Genomic DNA, 23708 nt, shown 5'->3' on the forward strand with positions numbered 1-23708 from the left:
TAAGCAAAGTCGGACACGGCGACGCCACATCGCGGTTCGCAGAACTTCGCTGCCGAGGCGCTAGGCCACTTCAATATTTCAATTGTCACCACCGCCGGCTTCTCAAGAAAGCACGGGTCACACAACGCAGATTCTGTAGTGCCAGAGTTCATCGAGGCCAAAGCCGCACTGCCACTACTCACGGCTTTCCGCCAAGTAACACAGAACCTACAACCAACACACAAGCAACGCACGCACGATTACATGAGCAATGTTGAACAACGCGCGGTCCAGAGAACGATCACGCCGAGGACGAACTCGCCACGGCGTCGCTCGGCGCCAGCATCGCGCCTTCTCAAAAATCCCTAAATGATGCTGTCCCTAGGCACCTAGGATCAGGTCACGTGAGGGATTTTTGTACGACAAATAGACGCACGCCCTTGATGTGGCCCCATTTACTTCGATCGCAGCGCCGCCACAGTATTTTTCGTCGTCGTGCGCCTCACTGCGAAGCATGCGCCGCTCTAGCCGCTTGCCCCACTCAACAGTAACTCTAGTCCATAGAGTTAGTATCTTTATTCCAAATCCACGGCGTGTGGCATGCGTGTGGCATCCGGTGGTGTCCTCTGGATTTAAAATGCGAATCTTAAAGGCTACGCTTTTTCTGGTTGAATTTGACGGAATCGATTTTGAGACGCGGAAACACGTCATACGTCGGGTTTTGGATATCGCTTATTAACATTTTTATTTTCAAAGAAGCATGGTTTCAACCCCGAGCCGTCAGAGGTGCTGCAAAACAACCTCCCCGTACGATTTACGAAGCCCGACTTGTACACCATACCTGAAAGCATTTTTGTAGGAAACTCTATGCCTGAAAGGTAGCGAACGCAAGCTTCGACACTAGCCAGCAGAGGCCAGCAGCATCCATAGGTGTTCTGTGAGCATCTATCCACTTGAGCCATCGTAAGAGCAATGGAAGTGTGACGCGTGTTATTTGTATGCATACTCTACGGCCTGTGTGGCCTTGTGTATGTGTTACCTGCGTCGTTTCGGCGTACCGCCTCTGTTACGCGGCGCCGTTTGTCACTTATGCGCATAGATTTGTTCGAGCCGGCGCCCAGCGCGCCACGAGTACCGCCCGCATCGTCTCCGAGGGCCATGGATGTGCCGCCTCGGTGGTGACCAACCGTGTCATCAGCGCTGTGTGCCGCCGAGTTTGATTTTCTGTTAAGTTGGCAAGCGTGACCCGCACGAAGCCATGGATGATCCGCTCGTTACCCGGGTCACGCCCCGGGCCAAAGTCCTGTCCGCCCTCTTCTACGGCATCGTTTCGTTCCTCATCATTGTCATCAACAAAATCGTGCTCACTACCTACGGGTGAGTTCAACCTGCGGCATCGCGTGTGTGTTTTGCAATCTTGCGCGGGCACTGTCACTTTCGCCTTCAGCAATCGGTTCTCGTAACACGCTCCTTCATCTTGTTCATCTGTCTAAACTGTCATACAGGACAGCGGGGCGCATTTATACGTTCTTTTGTTTATTCGTTTTCTTGTCTTCTCTTGACAGGTTTCCATCGCCGCATTTCTTGGGGGTCGGTCAGGTATGTTATATTAAGCTTGCATGCGTGTATACCTTTGCCATTTTCCCTTCGTTAATAGGTACAGATGCAAGATATTTTTATAGATATCTTTAAAAGCTTTCATAACTACTGCTAGGCAACTCGATAATTTACTATCTGGGATCAGTGGTGCTGTCGCGCAAATTTGCCAAAGAAAGTAAAAAAATGTGTGCGAGCACTGGGGTGCGCTCCGAAAGAGAAATATCATATTGCTGTCGGGTTATTTTGCTTTTTGCGAACTTGCTTCCACCTGTGTACTACTTTTTCTCAGCGCACGAAGTAAGCGAGCGCTTTAGGTGTGTTGAAAACAGGTTTTCTTTTTACTTCACTGCACTCGCGAAAAATGTGCATACTGATCACACTACCACGCGTCGTTCATCGCATGACGGAGTCTCACATTTGTGTATCATTGGTGTAAAACTGCGACTTTAATTATATTCCTGCCACACAGGGCGTTCAGTCGCGATCGAGCCAGATCTCGGTTGAATTTCTCGATCGTGATTGTGTCTCTCTCGCTGCTTGCGCCAATGGGCCTATCCCGATCGAAAGTGTCTCGTGGGTAAGCCGAAAGAGTGAAGGTGCGCATGGCAAAACCGAAACCAGCAGTTGATCAGAATAATTGGCGCTCACGTTTGGGGGTCACTGCGACACTTCGTGGACTTGTATGCCGTCGTGCCATGCGTTTTTTTTTTAAATTTTTTTTTATCAAATGCAGTCTGTTCTGAAAACGCACATTCACTGAATTGCGCTCTCGTTGAAGTCTCTGAGCGCTCACGGAAAAAAAGAAAAAGTGCGCAAAGGAAAAGACCGGCTACCGGGGTTTCCCCGCTCGTCGTTGCAGTTCAACGACGGGTCCTTCTAATTGGTTTCGGCGGTCAGGGCGCCCTCCTGGAACCTTGATCGGTCTTGATGGTGTCGCCGTGTGCTGCTCTCTGTTCCAAGAAAAACTGCTGCGTCGAAGAGCTTGCGCGAGTAATGAACCAAAGAATGACAAAAGCTTGATTCGGAGAAGCACAGTCTTTTTTTTCTTTATTTATCAGTATTCGGGGGAGGGGGGAGAGCTGCATTAAGCAATGTTCCGAAAGTGAAACGGTGTTTGAAAGACCCGCCCGTACATCTCGAGACTCGTAGGCCGACAGTTCTGAATTGATCTTTAATAGCCCTACTTTAGCGTATGCAACACTCAGTGCCGAGTTATAACTATGCATTGCTATGATGTATTTCATACTTTTTAAATTTGTAAGCATTTTCTACGCCTACCCAACGAGCAAACCCGTCACGTAGGACGATCGCTTTCAAGATAGAGCCCGCAGCAGCGAGCGCATAGGAAAGCACACTAAACTATCGGCACTGGGCGCCCTCTGTCCCTATCGCATATGTCCGCAAGATAACGTGTATGTGGCGCGTTGTCTTGTGAACAAATTCATCAAATTGCCAGCCTTACCATTTGACTTAATTGCATTCGCAGATGTCAGTGCCGACTCTCGGATGGAGGGAGAAAAGAAAGCCTCTCATGGCCTGGCAGGGAAAGTGAATGCGGCACCGCGTGCGCTAGCGGCTTTGCGGCCGCGTCCGGCGGAAACTGTCTGTGATACAGAGATAAAACAATAATTGGGGTAGGATTGTTCTTATCAGCCACCACAATGTGATGGCGTAATTATAGTGTACTAGAATACTGGGAAGTGTGACGTCCGCGGCGCGATCTGAACGTAGGCTAGGGGGCCGCCACAGTGGGGTCACTGTGGCGGGCCCCTAGCCAGTCGCAGAGAGTGCTGTCTGCAACATGCGTGTAGTGTTCCTGTATATGCTCCAGCATATACAGGAACACTACGTGCGTGTAGTGTCCCTGCATAACCTCCCAAAGTGAGCAGAGTTGCGCCTACTTTTTCCTTTTGCCGCTCGCGCCGCTACTTGACGTGAGCGATCACGTGGTCTAAAACGAAGTCAAATGTTCCGCCGCGCTGCGGAAAAGCAAACTTCACGGACGCGACACCGTCTTTTTGTTACCTTCAATACCTCGACATCTCAACCTACTGCTTCCGTAACATGCGTGACATAACGTATAATGTCGCAAATGACATAACGGGACATGAATGACATGTCAGGACATTGATGATATGACATCATGACATTAACATGAATGACATGTATAACATGTGTGCATGACATAACATGTATGAAAACATTTGTACAGGGTCAGTAAATTGGGTATGTTTGGTATGTGTTGAACATTTACTCTTTCGAGAGTGCTGGTCTTTTTTCTCTGAAAAGTGCACCAAACAATGTCACGGTGATAACCTTGGCTGTTAGACGTGAGATAGAAATTTCATTTTGCATGTACCGTAAACTTATACAGCGCGAGCATAGATTGTATGACTCTGTCCTGGCAGCAACATTCACCTTGCAGTAGGCCAGCGGGAAAATTGTCGGCATGTGTGACGGAGATGCCAGGCTCATCGACATCCCACTGCCAGCAAAGGGGATACTACAAATTTTTGATCGTGTCATTGGCTTCCATTCAGTTCTGTTAGGGCTGAATTAAGCAAGTTGTAAGCATGTTCTAGAGCTGCAGGCATGGGGGGGTAGGGCAAGCGTTACAGTGTCAACATACACGCACTTCACGCGGTGCACACCGCTTATCCACCACTCTCGTTAGTCATGGAGGCACGGTCACATTGAGAAACGAAAACAAAATTGGTCCTGGTGGACAGTCAAAACGATTGTTCGAGCATTCAGTAACACGCGAGACATTTAGAAGCTGCAACTTAAGCAGGCACACTCTTTTGCTATGCATCGACTGCAACAAAATTCATGAGATGCGCTTTCATGCCGCCCCACGTGGTCGCATCACCCTCTTGTTGCGCCCTTCAACACTGTTCCAAGTTCGGCATCTGCGTTCCCGATGAAGGGCTTTGCCGCATAGTATTCGAACAAATTTATTAAATGGTGGAAGTATGTGGAACTCCGCTCCTTTTTGGAGCATACACAGGGATACCCTATGCCTGCTGATGACAGTGCCACCTCGTGGCGTCATCGGAGAAAGGGCCTGCGTTCGGCACACTTTCCAGTATTCTAGTGCATTATAGCATATTTCTGTGTACAGTCATGCACAAAATGAGACAACACAAATGGGAAGTATTTGAACTGGCCTTATTAGCCCTTGTTTGGCCATAATTTATTTTGCCATTACCACACTCGCAGATTTTTTTTTTTAATAATCGGAAATATGTAGCCAGCTGTGAGAGCACCTAATCTTTTTTTTATCAGTGGGTTATTAGCCAGAAGACAAGCACGGCTGCTACTGCACCAATGTAGTTTGACCCACAGGTATTTAATTTAGATAACATGAGATGCAAAAATATTGTTCCTCTTGGAAAAGCATTCTGGCAAATGGCGTCACTGATTGGAGTGTTTTACATATGGTCTGCTAGGTGGCACTCCAAAGTAGAAGTTATGCTCAAAGAAACCAGTAGTTTAGGCCACAGGTCTGCCTTCTATACTAGGTATCCATTACTTTCTAAAAATTTGTGCTCATTATCTTTTTCATCACAAACTAGCCTTTCTAGTCAGAGCACTAAACCAAAATCTTGTTTTAGTTCTCGTTCTCGTTTTGTTTCACCGATACGGGCTCAGGTCTGGTTCAACTCCGGAGCTAGAAAGTAATGGTTCAAACCAGTTCAAGTTCATTTGCATAACCAAAGAATTATCACGGGAAAACAGCACAAATTAATTTTTGTACAAGGACTTGACGCTGCTGCTAAGCTGCACTGAAAGATTGTGCCTGTTGTTCTTCAGGCTGCACATAGTTACAAAGGAACTATGCAGATCCAACACCAGGGCTGGAGTCTATGTGAAGCGAAGCTTTATTGCAGGATAGTGAGAATAGGTTGAGGAAACGCAGAGTCCTCCACCCTGCTACTCTGCTCAAAGGGAAAATAATAGGGGAGTGAGGAATATTGATTAGGACAGGCAGTAGGATGCAATGATATACACATTTGTGTTTGAAGGGCCCGTTCGCAGCCTTGAATGTAGTCCTGTGTTAACTAAATATTAGAGATGTGCAAATATCAAATTTTTTTAGTACGAATCGAATATCGATTGAAATATCAAATAGTCCAATGCAAACACATATATTTATAAAAGAACCAGTTATTTCAGTGTAATTAGGTACCACGTTCATGCTGACTAGTGAAATAAAGGCATCCAGCTGTTCCAGACAATTAGGATCAGTTTTAAACATGCAATACCTAATAGTCAATAAAAGAAATGCATGAATAGCCTCTCAATATTTCCAGAGCCTGGTTGCTCACAAACTTTGCAAGAATGAATGACTGCTCTATGTCCAGGTTTTAAAAAAGGCTAAATATGTTGAAAAAATATAAGAGGTTCTGGAAAAATAAAATAAAAAGCTACTGAAGGACCTGTGTGCCACAGACAAATGTAAAAGGGCCAGTTCCGAGGAAAGCATCACTGTTTGTAGCATAACAGATAAAACTGCTACCATGACTAGACTGCAAGAAGCATTAAATTACAGAATACAAGCAAAAATTGCAGGTTTTTCATGCAGGCTTCCACGGCAAATCTGAAAACACATCTTGCATTACCCATTTTGTTTCTGCATTGCTTCGAAAATGTTGTCGTTTCATTTCCTAAATTTACAGTACTTGGTTTAGCACACAGAGAATAGTTACCCGGCTGACTTTAACAGTAGGTTGTTGCAAAATATTTAGTTGCAATATTTAAAAATATTGAGTAAATTTTTGAATACAAATAGTAAGTTTGTAATGTTCAATTAATATACAAAACTTCAAAATATCCGCCTGGCTTCACTAAATATTTTAAGAGAGCCTTCATAACTGGCCTTAATACGTCCGGTCAAGGGCCCAGTAACACTTTTTCAGTGAATGGTCTGTTGTTAAGGGGCGCTAATGAACAGGTCAATGCCTGCCATTAAAGTCATACTGGGGACAAGCAACAAGTATATGTTAGGCACTGTGTTGGGTACATTGCACACATCACAGTCCAGTGAGTTTGCGCTTCGGATGCAATGTTGTCACGTTAACCCTTAGTGTGCCCCTTGACGCGATACACTGAAAACCATACTAATGGTGCTGCTACTTTTAAAACTATGGGAAGGTGGCGTGTATTTACAAATTAGGTAACATAGTTGAGCCACAAATGTAGGCAATGCATCAATGGAAAACTCCAGAAAAGATTGCCAACCTGAACGGAAAACTTATTTTTTTTTTCTTTTTGGTTTCACTGTAGAGTGAAAAAAATTGCAACGTTATGAGCAAAAATAACTTTATTTTTTTTTCGATTTTCGGTTTAGCTCCTGTTCGACGCCCCGCTTCCAGCAGCTCCGTGACTCTGCTCTTCAGCTTCTAAGCGCAGTCAGGGGTGCTAGTTCAATTTGACGCAGCTGCATTCAGGTGTGTGTGGAATGTGAAAACACCTGTGTACTTAGGTACAAGTGAAATAACCTCGAGTAGCCAAATTTAGCTTTGGGCTCTCCGTAACTGTACTTATTTATATCATAAATGTTGCTAAACGCTGTCAATTATTAGTACTTATTTTTCAACTACTCAAACAAGCCAGAAACAAGTGCCCAGGTATGCTTTGTTATACCCAGCTGGACCTGAACCCCAACCTTGAACGTTGCTTTTGTTCATTATGAATGTTACTCTGTGCAACTGTAGGTGGAAGGCACTGGTAGGATACAACCTTCACTAGTTCTGTACAGGGTGCAGAACTAGTGAAGACACTTTCATTACTGAAACAAAAGGATTGTTACCTGGGCCACAATATTGTAGCGATTTGTCTTGCTTGATTCTTTGCCACTCTTATTATCCATGGTTCATGAACAGCTGATCCCATTGATAACGTGAGCGAAGTGTCAATCTGACCACTGGTAAAGTGCGTGAGAAGAAATCACATCAGAAAAGGTATCGCTACAAGAGGGTGGGTGAGCTGATAAACTACAACAGTTGAAAAAAACTCAAATGAAACATATAGGGACAGAACGCAATGGATGTCACAAAGATTCACTTGCAACTAAATTTCCTTATTAGAATCAATGCAAAAATAAAAAATCATAGACTGCAGCTGTAAGGTTTGTTTTCAAGATTTGGGATGCTTGATTTTGATTATGGCAGCAGCTGCATTCTGATGGAGGTGTAATGCAAGTACGCTTCTGTACTATGTATTTCATGGTCATTAAAGAACCACAAATGGTCAGAATTATTCTGTAGTGTCCCACTATAGTGTGCCTCATAATCATATCATGGCTCTGGTCCCTAAAACCCCAGAATTATAACAATAAAGAACGTAATTTCATACCACATCAGCTTCCACATTTCTTCAATATCTTCTGGCAGCATTTTTGTTACACAAGAATATTTATTGCCAGTTGTTCAGGCTTTTCTCTCTGCAAGATTTCATAAGGTTTGAAAGCGTTAATAAAAAAAATTTGTAGTGCCGACACTGCTGGTTTTTGAAACTTTTGCCGGCTTGTGCATGGAACACTGCAATTTCGCTGACCGAGAAGGTATCGCCAAATCAGTCACTGATCAATAAATTCCTGTTTACCTTGCAGATGGTTATCACCATTACCCTGATATGGACATTAAGGCAAGCAGGGTTCATAGATTTCCCAAACATATCGTTAGCCACGTGCGCCAAGGTAAGAATAAGTGAACACCACCATGAACATATCGCATGTTTCAGAAAGCTTTGTTTTTGTCATTGCCATGTCCATGACAAAAGGTTCTTTTTTTTAATCTTTTGCTGAAGTATGTCTTCATTTTCATTTACAGATACTGCCTCTTCCAATATTCTTTGGAGCCAATCTAGTGTGTGGCTTGGGAGGCACACAAAAAATTAGGTGCGCTATCACTCTACCTCTTTGCGTTCACTAGGTAGCACCATCAGAAGGTATTCACAAGAACTGTTCCTTAGCGAAAATTTCGATACATTTTTTTGTTACCTGCATTAGCTTAGTTCTCAACAGGAAGCATTGAGCAAGGGGAGGGTCAGTAGGATAGCATATGGTAATTAAAGTGGAAACATGGGAACATGACTTTAGAACATCAAAGCAAGGAAGAAAAACCTTTTGCGGATGTATGCCAATTCAAGCAGCTTGTACATCAAAGACAGTGAAGCTGTATGAGAGAGCTCTGACACCATTTGGAAGCTCTATGGACCTGTTTTGCCATGGCCTGAAATCTACCCAAAACTTTGCAAGCGTTTCACCGGATCTGGTGCAATTCCTTCACTGTACCTCAGCCTTTTCAAGTGCTTCGCTCTACCTGAGCTTAGCACTTTATACCCTCTGTTATGTCTTGAGACACGTTCCTGCCTGCTTTGCCCACTCTACTGACACCTGTGCCTGGGCCACTTGTTCTGGCAGTCTGGTAGGGCTGCGTTGTTCTCAGCTCATCGCTGACGCAAGCATCTGGCTGAACACTCTCGCCATTGCCCTGGTCATATGCGGTGGCATCAAGGTTCCGTTGCAGCCTGAATTATTGGCTGTTCTACGATTGAGATTTGATACCCACCATGCCGCAGCACGGAAAGCGTTGTGGAACTCCCCTTAACAGCTTTGGCATAAAACCAAATACACTCAAGGGAGGTAAAAGAAGGCAACATCCAATATGCAGTATATACAATGTAAAGAAAGTCTGTGAACATCAGGCATGCATGGCAAAATACAGACATGGAATCTCACAATGAGATATCCTGGGGCGACAGTTCTTGTAAGGCTATGATATGAGAAATGGGAACCATTTCAACCATTTTGCTGGGAATACTTTTAAGGCAGACATCACAAGACAGTACAGGTATCTTGTGTAAGATGGTTTGACCAAACAGGCACCTGAAACTTAAGTGACTGAGGAGCAAGCTACATGTGAACAGCAGGGTTTCAAGGGAAAGGCAGTGACAATAATTTGTAGTAATACTTATGAAAGACATGCACTAGAAAAAAGGCAACAGATATATATAGCAGCAGAGACATCTAGTTCAACAGTCAATAGTAGAAAGAGTGAAATGTCTTAAAACGTGTCTTAGGCAACTGATCTTTGTCAAACTGCATTCTCCAATTTAATTCTGATGGAATTGATTCTGATGGACCCTTGTCTTGGTAATGTAGCATCACTTTTTCAATTGACAGTGGACTTTGAGAAGAACAAAAGCTGTTAAAAATGTAACCCCTGCAGATAGAAGTGAAAGATGACTTAATTTCTTCTGGCCAAAACAAGGCACCCTATTTCTTGGCGACGAAGTTGAAGCCACAGAGAAAGGAACAGGATTGGAAACAACCCTTTGGTCTCGGTGCAACTCTGATAACGTTACATGAAAAGCTGCAATTAAAGGAACATGCATGGGCTAGCTACAATACCCAAGCTTGTGGCATCCCACAAAGTTGCCATAGCCGCCACGAGTATGGTACAGTTATTTCTACAGCCATTAGATGGCAGCAGCATGGTAGGACAAAGCATGCATGGCATTATGCAGCCAGATTGTAAAGTGACACATGTGCTTCCAAGTGTTTTTCTTCCGTTCTAAGTTTTCCTTTCTCAATTGGTCTTCATAACAGAAGTCATATATTTATCCATGTTGAGCTAAGGTTCCATTGTCTTTCTCTGCAGCCTACCAATGTTCACGGCATTACGTAGGTTCTCCATTCTCATGACCATGATCGGTGAATACCTAGTGCTGAGGTGAGCTCAACTTTTCTCTTGCCATATCGTTAGCACCATTGAAAGTGTGCTATCAATAGTACTATTGATAGTGCACTATGGCTATCGTAATACTATTGAAAGTGCACTATCGTAATACTATTGAAAGTGCACTATTGATAATGTAAGATAATGGGGCATACTGCATCTAAACACTCCTACGTAATTCTGGCAACGTTTCTCTACATTTCCTGAGCCATGTGCTATGCACACAGCAGTAACAATTGTAGCGCTCTGGTTTGCCGCAGTGCATGATAGTAATACTATCGATGTTAATACTATTGTTAACTTTTTTACAATATCAGTAGATTAAAACACTATTGGTACTGTTGATGGTCAGTTTACCGATAGTTTTGCATCGCTACACATATGTCAAAGATGTGCTTTGAGAGAAAGCAGCACATATAATGTTAAGAGGAAAACTCTGATCTCTCACAGGAAACACAACGAACAAAAACACTTTTCTGATGGGAACTATATTTAGTATTGCGCTCCAGAGTTACTCAAAATAAGTCACGGCGGCCACATTTCGATGGGGATGAAACGCAACAACACCCGTATCCGTGCATTGTGGACATGTTAAAGATCCCCTGGTGGTTATAATGAATCCGGAGTCACTCTCTAAAGCATGCCTCATAATCACATTGTATATTTGGCATGTAAAACCCTGGAATTCCACTCCATTCTCAAAATAAGTGAGTAGATGCTGTTGCTGATGAGTTCACTTTTATCGTTTGACAGGGCGTGTAACTTTTGTTGGGCAAAGCTTGCAGGTAATCATGAGGCACCTTGTGTGAGCAGGCTTGTTTTCCAAGACTGTCGCTGTGAAAAGAATGATGGTTGGTCTTTCATTTCCTCAGGAAAAGGCCCCAGACGGGCGTCGTGATCTCTGTGTTTGCCATGGTGGGAGGGGCAATGATTGCTGCCTGGTGAGTACCTGCTGTGTAGTCTTTGGCATGTTACTTCAGTATTGTAAGTAATAAGTAGTGAGGTTATGTAACTTATAAGTAGTACTAATGTGATTGGAATTCTTGAGGGACTCTGCATACTATCCAGACTGTTTGTTGTGTGTTCTAACCGTGTTCCCACCAATTTGGTTCACTGGATAGTCCAGGGTCTGATCAGTAGAGCATCGCGCTGCTGTGCTGAGGGAACCATGTTCAAAACCAATCATTGGGCCAACTTGGGTAACTGAGCATGTGCCACTGGGTATGCATTGCATTTCAAATGAACGTCTTCGATGACAACTTGAATCACTTGGAAGGTGCTACTTAGTGTGTGCTGCTCTTGAATGAAAAAGAAAAAAAAAAATTGTTTAAGATTTCTCCGGCACTGAAAAGAATCGAACCTGCATCATATATTCAGACAATATTGTATGAATACATATATATGTATTGAGACATGTGCCACAAGCATACTTCATGGTGCCACCGCACGATGACACAGCGTCCAGAAGGAAGCGTGAGAGAGGAGCTTAGGTGCAGTACATGCCTCATACACGATGTGTTGCAAATTTCAAATTTTTTCAAATTTCAAAATAACAGGGAAATAATTAACAGTTGTCTTTTCTGTGTCAATTTACGAGTGTCTGTTCTTTTGTACCTGTAAACAGCACAACTGACAGAGACTCATGATGTATGACCAATAACAATTCTAACTTATCCAACTAGCACTGATAGCTGCATTGTTAGATTAGCAGCTTCATGTAATGAAACGCTTCATGAAACGCTGTGGTGGACATACCACTGAACAAACCAAATGAGTATGTTACCTTATGCAGTGTTTCTAATGTCGCGACTTCTGAATTGCAGAATGTTGGCTTCCTATCATTGGCGATATGGCTAAGCTAGGATAGTGTGATAATATTATTTCACTTCTCTTCGTTTACACACTTCATTAACAGCTTAAGTGGTGCTCCGCTCATTTTATCGTGATGATTGGCAGGTCTTGAGCGGTGGATGGCAATTGAGTGAAAGAAATTGTTACATTATGCTGGCCCTAGTTTCTGTTACGTGAGCTCATATTATCTTGTCCTATCAGCAGCGTTTGAGACAAGTTTTGCTTTTGCGACTTTCTTTTTTTCTATGTAGTGCATCTTACAATCATTAGGGAGGTTTCTGTACCTCTTGCGTGCTCATATTTTGTTTCTTTATGTTGCCACATACTCTTAATGTATGTCGTGTTCATCAAAGACCAATTTCGTGCCATTTTTGTTGTTGCTGATGGGGAGAACTCAGACTGACAAAAAAACCCGTGTTTTATGGCAACTGCTACAGATCAGCTGTGCTAAGTTTGTATAGGTCACTCCTGGACACGTGTGGGCTTCTATGTGCACGCTCTTAGATAGACTTGCCTGGGGTAAAAGAAAAGTGACTTCTAATTATAAGCTGAAGTAAAGCAGCAAAAAAAGGACCACATATACATAGAGAAAGGCTACAGTAATCTTCAGCATGAAAAAGACTGTAATCCTGGGATCGCTTGATATGTCAAGCAATGTGACACTGGTTTATTTGCATTTTTCTCAGAAAGCAATTTTAGGACATGTTTGTACCTCTCTCTAAAAAAAAAAAAACTACTCGGTGTATGTGAAATAAGTTTTGCGAACATTTGAGTTTGTGCCTCATACAAATGTGGAACTGAATGATTATGCAAGCGCTAGTGGTAGTTTAGTAAACAAATAAAATGCGTGTCCTGGCTGCTGTCGCACTGCATAAACAAATAAAAAGAATTTTCCCTAATACTTTTAAACACCTGCATGGTTCAAGTTCTAGTTGTGTAGCCTACCGTTGTCCTTCCATTTGCAAAATTTGAAAGGCCTGTGGCTAAAAGTTTTAACAAAAAAAGTTATATTCTTGAAAAAGAAAATTAACAGGAAACTGATACACGGTTTTCTAAAGATTTCAAGCTTTACAGGCAGCCCAACTCTGACCGAGACCACATAAAAAATTTAAAGAAGCATAACCATCTTCATGACTTCTCTAGTTGCAATTCTTCCATCCCACCTTTCAAAGTCTCGCCCCAATTTTATCGCTGCCCTGCCCTGCATTAGGCAGTGGATTAGACTGGGCAAGGGACATTTATTTTATCAGAATAGCACATCTTAGATAGCTATGTGTCCATGGATTGCCTTGCATTTAATTGAGGCCTCTCCCTTGCAGCAAAGACCTGTCCTTCGATCTTGGCGGCTACACGCTAGTCCTGCTCAATGATTTTTTCACTGCGGCCAACATCATATGTGTTCGCAAGGTTGTCGATGCTAAGGTATGCGCACTGGGTGCTCTTTGACATAGAAAAAAACACGACATTGTTCGCAACATCCCAGTATGGACTGAAACTCTGCTGTTACGTTCAGTGCATTGTTTTTGGAATCTCTCAACTCTAAACTTCATTGAGTGAGACAAACCACGCTTGCCAAATTGTTCAATTTTCATCGAGTAGTCTAACCAAATTGGTCAAACTGCTTCTTCTCCCATGTTAAGATGCAATCTAACTAACATTATTTTCAGTTGCTGGCCACAGTTAAATAACTATGTTAGGTGGTGTTTCATTGGAGCTTCTCGTATGTTTTAGCAACAGTACCAGCCAGTCCTACATGTACGCCATTTTCTCACTTACAAAGGCTCTCTTGGTAAAATATACATTGGAACACTTATTTTCACTTTAAGTGAACTTGATATTTGCCTTTAGTGTTCTTGAAAATTTTGTGTTATTCACTGTGGGCCAGCAAGTGGCTATTCTGGTTTCATAAAGTTCTGAATCTTAATCTGAAATTGTGTTGCAGCGCTCATTTTTGCGAGTGTTTTCGTCTTATCAACTTTTCACATGCCCTCTGTACTTCCTTTCCTTACGCTAGGACCTCACCAATTATGAGCTTCTCTTCTACAATGCCTTGCTCATGGTGGCGCCTCTGGCTCTTATGTCATGGGCTGTCGGCGACTTGAAAATGGTGAGCTCATACGGTTGAGGATTATCTGTGGTGCCGTGTGGTCACAAAGTTAACATTGGTGAAAGCACAAACACATACAGTCAAACTTCGATGTATTGAACATGGATATATCGGATTATTGCGTATATTGAGCACTTTCTATATCACCTGGAAAATCGCATGCATTTAAATTTTTTTATTTTGAACGGGGTTGGACGTAAAATAGATATGTCGAACTCCGCCACCCAGACCATGTGCGCTCTGTTCACAAGCGTTAAGCTTTCCCACAACATCCTCGAAGGTGGCGGCGGCGCGATGGGCGTTCCCAACTGCTGCAATCTAACTGCGATCACGCTGAGGGCGCCATTTAAACGTAGCGACGTACCCACGCAGCAGCGTGGATAGTTCGTCAACGTCAACGACGCATTGCATTTGCTGTACTGACTCCTCCTCGGTGCCGCACTCTGCGCCTACCGTGCCTTGTGAGGACTGGTGGTTTGCATCCACAAAGACGCGCGACAGCGCGTGCTCACTGGACTCACTCGTAGACGCCTTGGAAGGTGCCACTTAATACTTTGTTATTGACAGTGTTTCAAAATGCTTAAACTGACAGACCATGAGGTTGCAGCAGAAATAGTGGTCAAACGAAGACGCTGCCGAGGTTGATCCTGCAAGTGCTGATGTGGCCCCGCTCCCGACTTCAACTGGTGCTGTAGCTGCTTTGACCCAGAAGAGGGTTGTAGCGCCGAAAAAGACAACACATAGCAAGCGAGACGGGACAGGCGCACAGGCGCGAGTCGGACAGGTGCTACAACCCTCTTCCGGAAACATGCACCAACTAGCCCCCCAACAAGTATTACTCAGCTGCTTTGGCCCTTCTACGCCGCTAGTGTGGCGCAATAGAGGGCACCGGCCTATCACTTGTGGATTGTTTAGACTATGTTGAGGACTCCGTGTTTAAGCACGCGGCTGCCAATATGAAGCCAAGCGACATTGCTGCAGTACCTTCAGCCAAATAAATAAATACTTTGTGTGAAGCTTCAAGTGCGTATTTACTGCGCCACGATTGGGTCGTGATCGAGGATCGTTTTTCGGAGTGCGCGTTCGGTTGGCACTGCCTAGGATAATTGCATGCGGCGCAATCGACCACGCGTTCACGGCTTACAAACTCTGTGTGGCCTAGGCCAATTGCGTGTGGCGTAACCGAATGCGCTCTCCGAACAAGGATCCCCAATTGCGCCCTTGGTTTATTGAATGATTTGCAGAAGTTCTTGACGCGTTTTTTACGTGATTTTATGTATCGAATTCTGGCTATATCGAACTATTTCGCGAACACCGTGCTGTTCAATATATCGAGGTTCGACGATAGTATACTAAAATGCATACTCAGCAGGTAATGCCGCGGAAGCAATGCAAGTGTTTACCTAACTGTTTGCCTTTATAAATCTGCTAGAGTGGTGCCCCACTGGTGAGCTTAAGCTGACCTATTAAGCTACACAAAGTCTCGTTCCTGAACTCGATCTGAAGCTGAACTTGTTCTGGTAGTTTTTGCCATTATTGTGAAAGACTGCTACTGATATCACAGTGTCCTGGGTGGTTATTTGTTGACATATTGAATAATCCCATATTCTATGCATGGTATGGTACCATACATGGTATGGCACCATGTAATCATTTATGTGTGATCACACATGATCAAATCACATTATTCAATATTATGTTGTAGGCCCGATGGGGTGTTTTTAACCCCACGAAGTCCCAATGTATAATTTTTGCCACCCTGAGTATGATACTTGAAAATTCTGATTTAAGCATGGCACACTTGAGGTAAACCCCATGGTGGCATTATTGATATGCTGGAATTAGTTTGCTGCTGCTGTGTATAGTTGTGTATAGTTTGCTGTTGCGTATAACAAACAAGTTCTTGCTTGATGTTCAATGGTGTTTGAGCTTTGCAGGCTTAATTTGCGACGACAGCCATGGCAGCTTGTTTGCTTTGCTTACTAGAAGCAAACCAGGCTCATGAAGTGATGCCACAGATTTTGCTTGACACTTAATATGCATTTCATTGTCCGTTAAAAAAAACATTTGAATCTGAAGCTCATGTGCCAAGAGAAACAATCCCTTCTGAATGAGTTTAATGTATTAGGCACGACAGATAAACCATTCATTAAGTGTTAGTTTAGATCAGGATATAACATTGTCGAATTTGGAAGGATAATAATGTTTGGGGAGATGTTGTGCATCACCTCAAGCAATATGAAAGACACATACGTCCTGCATAACAGATTATATATGTTCAGCAAGAAAGCTATTTGTTACACGTTAACATGCCATTCAGATTCACACCTCACAAGTAAATGTTGCTTGAAAAAAAAAAAAAAAATTTGGTATTACCTCCAGTATTTCTCACAACTGTACATTTCTTTGGGCAACAGCGTGGTACATAGTTAAATGAACAATCGAAGTAGATGTTTGATTTTAGTCTCCTTGCCTCATATAAGTAGGGCTGCAAATATAAAGAAATTCGACTGACGCAGGAAACGTAGCAAAACTAACTGCTGATCATACTTGGGAGATGCAAAAGGAACGTGCACGTGTAGTAGAACTTGTGCCTTTCTTCCTGCTGATAATTGTGCCAGTAGGCGATGAAAATGTACCAGAAAATTGCCTGAAATGAATGGTTGTTAGTTTGTGCCCTGCGCTCCGTGCGTTTCATCCCGTTTCAAGGTCATCCTCATGCAAAACGGGGTGTGTATCCAATGCTACTGGTCTACAGGTATGACAAAGCTGCTCTAACTATGTAACTGCGTTGCTTTTGTCTTTGCTAAAAGGCGCTGGAGTTCCCCCGATGGCTTGAGCCCGGCTTTCTCGGTGCCTTCCTCAGTTCCTGCCTCATGGGCTTCATGATCATGCATGCCACAGTACTCTGCACGGCGTACAACTCTGCCCTCACCACCACCATAGTCGGCTGCCTGAAGGTACCGCGGCATTTTTTCTTGCTATCTCTGAACGACAAACGTTGACTCCACGCATTTGGGGAAACCGTATTGTTAACTGGCATGTTGAGTTGGCCGAATATTTGAAACCTTTGAGTAACCAAGGGACGTTGCCTTAATTCAATTCACTCTTTGACTCAAACTGTTGCTGTCTGTATAAATATAAACAGCTTTCAAATACATTAAATTGCCAGCGGTGTGCAATCAGAAGTAAAATTTGGAGTAAAAGCGTGGTAAATTTCATCGCGACCACCACAGTAACATTGAACACGAGAAGTTGCGTGTTAGGGCATGCTATACGTAAATCTGGGAGCCAGAAATTTCTGGCTAAACCGCTATTATTTGCTTTCACCAAAGAGTCCCGAGTGTGCGAACAGACTGCTTACTTGTTCCTAATGCTCCATATTATGCTTTAAGAAAACAATGCTTCATAATGTGCAGTGTAATTACAGGAGCTTGCTAACCTGTTATATACTAGGCTGTCAGTATCATCTTATAGTATAAGTGAAAACCACAGCTTATCATTTGACAACTATTTCAGAAGCATTCGATATTAAATCCAATTCATTTCTATCACTAGTACTTGATTTGGTTTCAAAAGTTGCTATTCACACTACCCTACTGACATTACATTTTTGACATCTTAATGTATTGCACTTAATGGAGGTCTAAGTGCCCCAAACCCTAGAAAATATGCTGCCAAGCACTAATGCAGCTTTACAATAAAGCCAAGCAGGTGCATCGTTTCTGTGCAATATGTGCAAATTTAATTGCGTCAGGACTTATCAATTTTGGGTGCTTACTGAGATAGACCACTTGGCATGCCATTGAATACTTTCTCTCATTTCGAATGTTTTTGCTGGGTGGTGTGCCAAGATTGTTCTGAACAATTGTGTCATAAAAGCAGTTAATTTCACAGTTGCTTGCATTCAACACCGTTTGCGCAATACTGTTTGTTGTTGGTTTTGAACTGAAATCAAAGGAGGCACAAAGGGGCAGGGTTTTCCAGAGGGAAGTACGAGCAAGTGCAGTCCGAGGTCATACTTCTGCTGTAATTGTGGCTTGATATTGAAAGATTGGGCATTTCCTGTGCTTAGAGTATTTGTTTCAGTGTGAGGCTTGTTGACATTAGAGATCATTGAACTTGTTTTGAATAATAAAATGGCAGGACAAGTCTATTCTTTTTTCTTGCCCACAAGTTTCTTATTATTTTTTTTCTTTGTTTGCAGAACATAATGACCACATATGTTGGAATGTATGTTGGTGGTGACTATATCTTCAACCTATCCAACTTTGTCGGCCTTAGTATTAGGTGAGTGAAAGGACATCAGTTTGCACAGCAAAGCAGGTTCTTCAAACCTTTATTGCAGTTCACCATATTATGTTACTGTAGGTGACTCTGAAAGTGTTCATTTTAGTGAACTGTTGAAAACACCTGTTTCCGAGTTTGTTCATTGGATCTTTATGGACACCTTCAAAGGGTTCCTTGCACCTTATGGGCATAGAGGATTTTATACGTTATGTTTTGTTTTGTATGGCAGAAACCTCAATTCTTGATTAATGCAGCAATCCTTTGGGAAGCATTGTCACATGAATGACAGTTCGTGTGACAGTTCCTTTATGGCAGTGCCACAAAGGCATCACTGCAAGGGGGGACATGATGCATATTACATTCGGCCACAACCACAAGTGGTCTGTGGTCAATCTGTGGTCACAAGTTTTTTGGGAACGTAGCCAGCACGGAGGCTGAACTTTCTAACTTAAAAGCTTTCGTGATGCTTCACAAACGTTGACACTTTATTTTGCTTGTCTCCCACTTTCTTACATGTGTAGCGTTGGCGGGAGCCTGCTGTATTCCTATCTCACCTTTGTTCAGAAGCAGAGCGTGCAACAAATGCCCACGACACAGTCAAAGTGAGACCCTTGGCAACACTACCCCTTTGCATGATGTCTGTTCTACCGTCTTACATGCCCTTCTTAACCTCCTTGGCTTTCTGTCATTAGTATGCTTCAAAGCAAGCTTAGTGTGCTTTTGGCTGTTTGATGAAGGAGGCTGACATGTGCAGTGGCTAACATCGTGCCTCATAAACCTTTGTCGCTCTAATGCTTGAGCGTAACTGGCATAAAGCATCACGTGTGTTTTCATAACATGTGCTGCCAGAACTGGTCGTTGTTTTCATGGGGGCGGGAACTGGTTACATTTGAGGGCAGTTATGGGAAGCTTATTTAGTAAAATACCTATGGTTTTTCTCATGGTAAAGATTTTAAATGAAATTGAATACAAATTTTGAAGAAAAAGAAAAGAATATATATATCTATAGGCGCCGACAAAAGTGGTATACTCCACGCAGCAGGAGCCGGAGCAGCGGCACACTGCATCGCGACGCCATCTACATTGACATGAGTCAAGCGACATGCCTGCAGATAATAAAGGGCACCCATTGGCTGTCTCTATCCCAGATGCTGCCTGTAGATGGCGTTGCGATGTAGTTTGCCGTTGCTCTGGCTCTCGCTGCGTGGAGTATACCACTTTTGTCGGCGCCTGTACATATATAAAAGCGACACTGCCTTATAAATAAAGTGAATACCAAATGTCATTTTTTGTTTTTCTGAAAAAGCATATAGTACTGCATGGAGGCTATATGCAAAACAAAGCCTCTTTTTATTTATCAACACATGTAACCACCACCAAAACTGAAAGTCAAGGCTACTGAGCATCTTATTGAGTATCAAAAGAAATGTGATCGTATCTTGTACAATGTTATTGCTATGATGAAGGAGCCATGTTTAACAAGATGCATGTAGAGGATGCAGCTATAATGTACCACCATTAGGCATAGACTGACAGTCAGTGTCATTCACTTCACCTTTTGTTATTTTACCTAAAAATGCAAGCATTTGATAAAAATCTTGCTCTTTCACATGTTTCAAACCTTGTCAATTTATAACATAACAATGATGGAAAAACCATATGTAGAGCTAAGTGTTACGATGTATTGTTACAACCAGTCCAGATTTATGTACAGCAAAACCTCGTTAATTCGGATTCAGCAAAAATTTATAGGACCCAGACTCTGACGAAAGATTCAATTTTGTGGCTATTTGTGACCGCGTTCAGTAAAACCATGAAACACTATGTTGTTTGCGCTTACTACTGGTACTAACTGGAAATATGAATATCGGGCTGTTGAGCGTTTTGTCAGATACGCCCGTCTGCATACTTTTGACATCGATTGTACTTGGTGTCATGCCTGTGTGTAGCAGGCTGTCTCTGTCGCTCTTGCATCAAATGCACGTCACACGAGTTTAATAAAGTAAATGCACATTAAACAGAAAAAGAGCACAAGAAAGTCGAACAGTAAGACACAAGCATGCAGAATTGCGCAGCTACTGCGAGCACTGTTTTGCTTTTCGGCTGTCAATGTTAACACAATCCAGTTTACTCTGAATCCCTTGTGCTGATACTGTTAGACATCAGCACTCAGCTGCTATGTTGCTTTGGGCTGCAGTTGCTCTTGCTTCAAAAATGTGACGTGTTGTGTCTTTGCATCTTATTATTAATTTAGGTTGCTTGAAGTCTCAGAATATGAGGAACCCTGCGTAAGTGCTGAAGGCAGGTATCACGAGTTTTATGGTTAAGGCATGCGTGACAGACCAGTTGGGACATCACCAAATATAAGCGGGTTGATTGGTAGTTGCATGTCAGAGAGAAGGTCTCTGCAATATCTGTCGTATCATTTTGATAACCTAACACATGCTAAGAATGCAAATTCCCTAGCTGAAAGCACAACAGAAACAAATGTCTTGTAAGCTTGTTATGTTTCAAGCCACTTCAGTCTGTTGAGTCAACCAATTTATGCCTTCTGCAATGACTGTGCACTTCTGGAACGGGAACTGCACTGGTCAGATGGTTTTCTTGACACATATCAATAGAGTTGTAAGCCATGGCATGACATAATTATAATGGAGATGGTCCTGTAACTCAAAGGTGTTGATGATAGTTTCATTAGTAGTGCATGTGCTAGACTATTCTTGCTATCTAAAAGCATCAGAGCCACTTCAGAGATAGCCACACCAGGAAATAGCATTACACATCTTGTGATGCAACAGTGCTGTGTGTTGAGATTGTGGGAGGAACTTGCTGTCCTCTTCTGAAGCCTCACTAGGAAATAGCTATTACAGGAAAGGATGCTAACTGCTGCTTTGCTTTGGCAGCCTGAGTAGTGAAGCAAAAGCATATTTCGTGAGACTAAAAGTGTTTGACCTTGGCTCATTGAACTTTCATTACAGGAAAAGAAGTTGTGCTAGAAGATGAGGGCTGTCTGCTTTCTAGTACTGTTGTCAGTGATATCAAAGATTTAAAGGACTCTCAACACTCTGCTGTTGAATTTTGTGGTACCCACAAGGTAGTGTTTCAGTGTTCCATAGGTGTGCTGTGTAGCAAGTGTGTGTCTAAATTAAATTGGTAAGCCATTCATTTTTTTTTGTTCTCTCATTCTAGATGATGTCATTCATGGGTATCAAGTTGAAGAACAAGTGAACAAATCTAGTGCACGCTGTCCTGCATCTGGAACTAATGTGTACCTTTCTAGATCAAAGAGCCTTGTTTTCAACTTCTGCACCATGCCGACTGCTGTTGCAGGCTTGCATTCTTTTTCTGTGTTATTCTAGATCCAAGCTCATTTGTGCTCCATTTGGGTGCATAGAGACAGCCATTTTTGCGTTTATATACATTCTTTACATATAACCGATTGCTGAAGGATCTTGTTTTGCAGTCTGCCCTTTTGCATGTCTGCAGTGTTGTTGCAAGGAGTAAAAATGATGTTGAAACAAAGCCTGCAAGTGTCTTCTTTTGTTTGCATGTAACGTTCAAACTTACCATGCTACTGGCAAGCTAGAATAAAGTGGTGAGGATGAAACTGAACCATTGCACTTTTGAAACAGTAAGTGGGGAACAACGGGGCTGTGTTTGCCGTCTCTTCACCCAACAGCTCACTGATGTTAATTGAAGGTGTTACCAGAGACTCTGTTTCTGGGACAGGTAGCCGGAACGAAGTGCCTGCTACCTTGTTGTATTGTTTAAGTCTGTATTGTACTGTGAAGTTGTAACATAGTGACCGAGCAGTCCACCTTGTGATGCGAAGTGGTCGCTGTCCCGTGCTTTGTGTTGAAAGCAAAGATACTAGTGCCTGGTGATCTGTTACCAAAGTGAATGATCATCCCCGGAGATAAATGTGCCATTTCTCACATGCGCATAGGCATGCCAGAGCCTCGCGTTCTCTGCCAAGTACTTCCACTCCGTCTCTCTCGGTGCTTGGGATGCAAATGCCACAGTTTGTATGTGTGGCCCATCAGTATGTTGCAATATTGCGCGCAGGCCATATGCAGACTCGTCTGTGGTCACAATAACATGGAGCGCCGGGTCACTGATTTGCAGTACTTTTCGCGATGCAAGGAGCTTCTTTACTTTTGTAAAGCTCTGTTCAGCAGCAACGTCTCTTTCAAAATGAACGCCCTTGCAAAGTAGCTTATGCGAAGGTTCATGCAAAATTTAGTACAGTGTTGATAAGCCGCTATAGGCGCCCATTTAGTGTATTTTGACCGGTTGTGATTGCACAACCTCGAGATTCGGAGCATGTAAATCGTGATTTGAGGCTTCAGACAAAGTACCACATCCTGGCTTGTAGTTTTCAAACAACATGTTGCTGTCTGTTAGGAGAACGAAGCTGTGCGGTCATTTCGTAATTTGAAAACTTCAGAAAATGCATAGGCCTGGATCCACCCAGATGCATAACTATGGTTTGCCTCTGTGCAACTAACAGTTCAGCGGCCTACCAGAAGATGTGAGGTGATGTACCCTGAAGGCCAAAACAGATGCTGTGAGAGGAGCTTGGGTGAGGATGCTAACGCATATTTTGTACTCGGCCCCACATGTTAATTCACACCCACCTTCAATCGCAGCAGACATTCTTGGTGCATCTCTAATTAGCTTCGGGCAAATAGATTTAACAGAATATAATTGGAAAGAAAGTATGAAAACGGTTGCGCAGAATAGTAACAGACTGGTGCATGTAAAAAGTCGCAGTTTCACCCGAAGAGCTCAAGTTTTGATAGTGGTAGCAAAGTGTTGGACAGTTGGGCAAAGTAAGGTTAGTAGTTTCATAGGCTGCATAAACTGCATAAACATTCACTTGCTACTTAAAAGCATGGTGTCACGTGCTTGCAGACATGCATGTAGATTGCATGTTAAGGGGATCGCACTTTAAAGGGACACTAAAGCAATACACTAAGTTGGTTTAGATGGATAATGCTTCCTTTGAAAACTGTTGTTCTTAATTTCGAAATTATGGGTTGATTATTAGAATACAAAATGGAGGTGAATGTTTGTTTTTGAATTTCATGCCGAATCGCCAACGCTGGTATGTCACGAATATTAAGATGGTATTTTTT

General features: G+C 42.9%; 1 protein-coding gene across 3 annotated transcripts; it reads left to right on the plus strand.

Moving 5' to 3' along the window:
* Window positions 1-873: 873 nt before the first annotated feature.
* On the plus strand, window positions 874-22093 carry frc (fringe connection). 3 transcript variants are annotated; one of them, XR_007596295.3, is made up of 13 exons: window positions 874-1356; window positions 1545-1578; window positions 8192-8278; window positions 8412-8479; window positions 10245-10316; window positions 11195-11263; window positions 13493-13595; window positions 14188-14280; window positions 17094-17240; window positions 18488-18570; window positions 19092-19172; window positions 21549-21664; window positions 21760-22093. XR_007596295.3 is itself a non-coding variant. In XM_050167627.3 (12 exons), the coding sequence occupies exons 1-12, from the start codon at window positions 1238-1240 to the stop codon at window positions 21571-21573; spliced, it is 981 nt and encodes a 326-aa protein (XP_050023584.2). In that variant the 5' UTR covers window positions 874-1237; the 3' UTR covers window positions 21574-22093. The 3 variants fall into 3 exon arrangements, 2 of the variants coding, with proteins under 2 accessions (XP_050023584.2, XP_050023586.2); XM_050167627.3 differs by having other exon boundaries at window positions 21549-22093; XM_050167629.3 differs by lacking the exon at window positions 21549-21664 and having other exon boundaries at window positions 878-1356.
* The last annotated feature ends 1615 nt before the right edge of the window (window positions 22094-23708 follow it).

Source organism: Dermacentor andersoni, chromosome 11, assembly GCF_023375885.2.
Source record: "Dermacentor andersoni chromosome 11, qqDerAnde1_hic_scaffold, whole genome shotgun sequence".
Taxonomy (NCBI): Eukaryota; Metazoa; Arthropoda; class Arachnida; order Ixodida; family Ixodidae; genus Dermacentor; species Dermacentor andersoni.